This window comes from Gossypium raimondii, chromosome 6 (genome assembly GCF_025698545.1).
Source record: "Gossypium raimondii isolate GPD5lz chromosome 6, ASM2569854v1, whole genome shotgun sequence".
NCBI classification, from domain to species: Eukaryota; Viridiplantae; Streptophyta; class Magnoliopsida; order Malvales; family Malvaceae; genus Gossypium; species Gossypium raimondii.
In genome coordinates, this window is record NC_068570.1 from 13789915 (window position 1) to 13795889 (window position 5975).

Sequence of the window (5975 nt, forward strand, 5' to 3'; positions counted from 1 at the left end):
AATTTCACACGGGCATCAACTATACATATTTTCATTATCATCCCTATAATCAACCAGTTTCACATGGTTATCCCTTGTGATCAGTAACATTTGCATTTTCACAACCTATAATTATTCACAATCGTATATTTCTACTCTATAATCATTTACAATTACCTATCATACCTTGTACACTGTACAATCACATAGCAATCGCTTATTTCATTTCAATTCAAACCAATTTGTATATATATATCTTCACATTCAATTCCACATTTTCATCCCAATTAATCATTGACACACAAATAACTCATACCATATAACATGTTTCAATTCATTCTCATAACACACATCACTTTTCCATAAAACCATACTAATTTTTCATTTCATTCAATTCAGTTCATTTTCACAATATTCAATAAAAATCACAACAAATCAATTCATATGACAACTATATACTCACTTCGATGTTCAATCATGCAATTAACATGTATATGCAAGCAATTAAATCTATCTCGAATCATAAAAGTACAAATCGAGATTTCGTGTTATTCATCGTCATCTCCCGCTTTTCCTTTCTCTTTTGATGTCTCATCGTTGACGTTAGCTATGTACGATAACACAATAAAATAAAAAATATCAGTTTCCATCGATTCATGTTCAAACATCAAGTCAAACATGTTTTACATTTTATCCAATTTAGTCTTTAAAATCGAGATAAGCATAACTTTTGATATAACGCTTCGAATCAAATCATGTTTCCCATATTCTCATTAGGGACTATATATTTTTTTATTTCGAACATAATTTCATGACATTTTTTTATATTTATTCAATTTGGTCCCTATATGTAACAATGTTAACAAACAAGCTAAATTAACTTTACAATCTAGTCTTTTTCATAATCTAAGCTTTAATTTATCATTTTCCAGTCTAATTCATCAATTAATCAACAATGGAAACTTTCCAAAACTTTAATAGTTTATCAAATGGATACATGGGCTACCTGAATCAAGCTCTAATTATCATAAATCTAAAAAAATTATAAGAAAATAAAAACTTAAATTTCTCACCAAATTAGGTGGCCGAATGTTGAAACACCCAAAATAGTTTTTCTTCTTTTTACTTTAATGAAGGATGGTGGCTAATAAAGAAGATGGAGATGTTTCATCTCTCCTCCCACTAACCAATCACTACACCAAAACAGGCTTTTAGCGGTGCTTTTTTAAGCCTTTAGCGGCACTTAAAAGTATTTGCGGCGCTTTGAGAAGCGCCGCGAAAAACGTCGCTAATGACAGCATCGCTAACTTTATCGGCGTTTTTAGAAATAAACGCCGCTAAAGACCATGACCTTTAGCGGCGCTTTTCCCACAAACGCCGCTAAAAACATGACCTTTAGCGACACTTTTTGTCACAAACGCCGCTAAAAACATAACCTTTAAAAAATTATTTTAATCAAATTATATTTATTTTTATGATAAATATTATATTATGTTTTATTTTCTAAATTTGAACTTTAAATATACTTTTAAGGATAAATAAAAATATTATTTAAATTAAATTTTCTATGAAAACTTTAACTTTAAAACTAAATATAAAAATTAATGAATTTAGTTTTAGAATTTAAAATAATAAATTAATAACACAATTAAAATTCAAAAGTTAGAACTCAAGTTGTCGTAAATATTAAAGTAAAAATAAAAATTTAGAATCAAAACTAAAATAAATAATACATATGAGAAACTTGTATGGCTTCTTCCATCTATATTGTGCGTTTTGGAACAACTTCCTAATTACATTTCAAAATGGCAATGAGTAGGCATGAGTCAGTACAACTTTAAACAACCTTAAATAGTTTTATGTATTACAAAATCTACACAAGTGAGGAAAATTGCACTAGTTTAAAAAAGTAGACCAAAATGCATAATATGAGGATGAACTTGCTTGGAAGTTTTCTCATCTGCATGTTTTCTCTGGGAAAATTAGCAGAAAAGCTGGTTTATTTTTCCAAGGGTAAGTGTTGGAAATGCCTTGATAATGGATAAAAATTAGGTTGCATGAAGCTCATCCATGAGAAAATATTCCTAGCAAACGATGGCAAGAAAAAGGCACCTATTATTCTTGCTCCCATCCTCCTAATCTCTCCCCAGGGTCATAGTTTGTGAACACCCGAAACTCATTTCCAAGTTTGCTTGAGTGTCGTGGCCAAAAATTGCATGCACGCAAACCCAAAAGCTCTGCAGCTCTATCCCTCTGCACCTCTCCTGCAGGTCATTCTCTTAGCTTTTACTTTAAAAAAAAGCCACTAAAACAACCATTGACATCCATACTTATATTCTGCACTATATTGGAGTTATCTATATATGGCAGTAAAGATGACTAACTCACAGCATTTATTGCAAGTTATGTTCAGTTGGAAAGGAAGTAAAAGCTTTACCCGTAAGCAAAAGCAAGTGAGATTCTCGTGGTTGAGCAAGAAAAGATATTGTTTGAGTAACTTTCTCTAAACACTCCTTGCTCTGCAACAATGCACAACATATGTAATATACTGTCAAAAATTTCCTCCAAACATGAACTCAAGTGAACACCAGTACAGCCATGGCAAAGTTAAGAAACAGGTGCTCATATAAAATATCTGCTCAATCGAGATTATGAGAAAAATAGAAACTGATGCTCTAACCGAAATGTTCCATATGAGACCAAAATAGTGGTTTACCTACCATCTTGTGATTGAAATATGTCAAAATCTTCACATTCTCCGACGATAATATATTTAAAATAGCTCTGTAAAGCAAATCAGTAGGATTACAGATTTCCCAAACTTAAAAACGTAGCACAGGAGGAATTTTATATCAAGGTAAAGTGGTAGAAAATCTCTGGTATTTACAAATTAAAAGTCTTTGATTTCGTTTTCATCAGAAAGAAAATCTCATATTAATGGGCACAAGATAAATAAGCATAGGCAAGTGGGTTTTATACTCTGTAATCAAGATAAACAAGCAAGTTCATCCTCATATTCAAGATAAACAATAAGATGCTTGGAAGTAATATGTGGAAACTAAGTGGAAAATAAATTGTAGATACAAAGCATGGGAAGAAAGTGATCTGAGATTACGCATTCTCAATTGATCAAAATAATGCAGGTCAGACTATTGATTTTCATATGCTGCTTGCATTCTTTCAAGATCTAAAACACTTAGCAATCAATAATACCAAACCATTAGAAAGGATGCAGATTAATTGAGACAGAGTCTTGCAAAATCTTCCCAGTGTTTTTCATCTACCAGTTGAACTGCAAGACTATCACTTCCATCATCCTCCTAGAGGTATTAAAAATAAATATCATCAAAACCGAGCCACCATGCTCAATGTACCTGACTGTGCAATCCACTATCAGTGACATTTATCAACTGCAGAACACGAGCTGAGAGTTTTGCATCAATTACTTCTTGTGACTCCATGCTACATGGAAGAAATGTAAAAAATATATTGATGACTGTAAAAAGAATGCAAGTCGAGTAAAACCAAAGAAGTTTCAAACAACTAAAAGTACCCTCGCCAAAGTTTGAACCCTATGCCTAATTTCATATTTAACAATCAAGAAACAAAAACCCAATATATATAATAATGCACACATACACACAACATATATATATATACACACCCTTTTGGTACAAAGAAAGAGTTCCAATAATTTCAAACCTTTCTCTCACGTATAGCTAGCAAAGAAGAATCCATTTTAGCTTCAAGAGCTTGCAGTTCATTAATGTTAAGTTCATTCAAGTCTCCACCCATTCTCTGCCTGCAAATAAATAAAAAAAACCCCGTTCCCTTAATCAACAACAACAAAAAAAGCATGAACCCTTCTTTTCATTGACAAATAAACCCTAGCTTTGGTTTATATATATATATACACCATGGGAAAGGGATATAATTTTCATTATACCTAATCTCCCTTCTCAACTTCTTGTTTATCTTCTTCAACCTCCTATAATTTTCTTCCATTCTCTGCAAAAACACACACAAAAATGGAATAAAGAACAACAACAAACAGAACCCCACAAAGCTTAAAAACTAAATTGTAAACCTCATAATGGGAATTCCATAGATCAATCCTTGTGGTCTTTTGGTATAGATCGGAAAACCCATTTGTCCTAATTTAGAAAGAAACAAAACCCCAAATCAATGAATCATTTGTTATATGCATATATATATATATATATATATAAATTCATGGAGAGAAAAAGAAAAGGTTTAGGGATTTGAACGGTATTACGAGATGTTGGGGCAAAGGAACTCATGGAATTTTGAGATTAAAAGGGAAAAAGAATTAAGTACAAAATTTGGGGTATTTAAGGCGCGCAATGGAGATGAGGAGAAGAGAGAGAAACGAGCGGGTAACCAAATTTTTTTTTTGGGAGTGGGCGGGATTTTGAATATCTTTTTACGGCGTTTTTTATAAAAAATGTCGCAAAAAAATTATTTTATTTTGTACAAAACGACGCCGTTTTGTTATGTTAAAAATCTTATATTTTTTTTGTTAAAAATTATTTTAAAGTAAAATTATTTTTTGTGGCGTTTTTTATAAAAACGCCGCTATTGCTTACCTTTTGTGGCATTTTTCATAAAAACGCTGCAAAAATTATTTCATTTTAAATATGTTAAAATTTATTAGTTAAGTGATTTTATAAAATATTTTTATTATTTTTATAAATTGAATTTTTTAAAAAAATCAAGTACTCTCAAAATAAATATCGTATATTTTAATAAGAAAAAATGATTAAATGGTTGTAATTAATTATTAAGTTAGAATTATCCAATGTAAGCAATTAATCTCTCACATATCAAATTTCTATTAAAGATTGAGGCGTTAATCATGATTTTTATATTATTCATTTCGATATAATCTCCATTTTATTAGAGATATTTCTTCCAAACTAAAATATAACTATTTTGCTAGATGTTAGAAGTGGAATGATTTTAGTTTTATATGGATAAAATTTTATATGGATAAGCCCGTATAACAAAGTCATTAAAATTTTTATATGGATATGCCCGTATAACAAAGTCGGTCAAAATCGTAGAACTTACGATTGTAATGAATGCACGTACCCTATATATACGCTTTTGAAATTTAAAGGAAATCTCTACATTTTAATTTTGAGATATTAAATTTTTATTTTTTAATTTAAACATCTAATTTTACGGTTAAAATTATCAATGTAGCTATTAGAAAATGATAAAATAATTTTGTAGTCTTTAATGTTTGTACCTTTTATTAATTTAGTCTTTTCTTTAAAAGTATATAAATATTATAAAATAAAAGTTTAAAATATTTTAAAATTCATTTTAAAATTTTAAATCACGAAAAATATAAAACTTTTCAAAATTTAGAAAATATATGTTATTTACTCTTTAAATTATAATTAGAAATGTTCACTACCCATACAACCCATCTAGTCCAAAATATGGTTAGGCTTAGATTTATATTTTTTTTTGTTTTTAAACAATGAAATGGGTGATTCGGGTAAAACGAGCTTGAAGTGGGAAAAGTTTTTAAAATTGGGCATTGGTAACACCTAATCCATAAACCTTAAAATGGTAACACCTAAACCTTAAACTCTAAACCATGCATTGTAACAGTCAAATCATTAACGCTAAACCGTAAACCATAAACATCAAGCCCTAAAACAGTAAATTTGATCATTATCTTATAAGCCGTAAACACTAACCTCATATTAACACTAAAATGTAAACTCTAAACCTTAAACCCCAATTCCCAAGCCCTAAACCTAAACCCTAAACTCAAAAATGTAATCCTAAAATAATAAACATTATGATGATATTTATTCATCATTATCCACTAACCCGACCCAAATCCAAATGCAAACCCTACCCTGCTCTGCTCATTTTGTTTTCCCAACTCTGGACCTCAGCACTCGCCACTCACCCACCCTAACGAAGTACCCAACATAATTCGATTAATGATTGCAAAT

The 5975-nt window shown here is 30.2% G+C and overlaps 1 protein-coding gene across 1 annotated transcript; it reads right to left on the minus strand.

Moving 5' to 3' along the window:
* Positions 1-1641: 1641 nt before the first annotated feature.
* Positions 1642-4385, minus strand: LOC105774630 (agamous-like MADS-box protein AP3). The gene is made up of 6 exons (XM_052632269.1): positions 4256-4385; positions 4067-4133; positions 3926-3987; positions 3682-3781; positions 2417-2498; positions 1642-2243 (listed from the first exon to the last, which is right to left on the minus strand). The coding sequence occupies exons 3-6, from the start codon at positions 3982-3984 to the stop codon at positions 2095-2097; spliced, it is 390 nt and encodes a 129-aa protein (XP_052488229.1). The 5' UTR covers positions 3985-3987; positions 4067-4133; positions 4256-4385; the 3' UTR covers positions 1642-2094.
* Positions 4386-5975: the final 1590 nt, after the last annotated feature.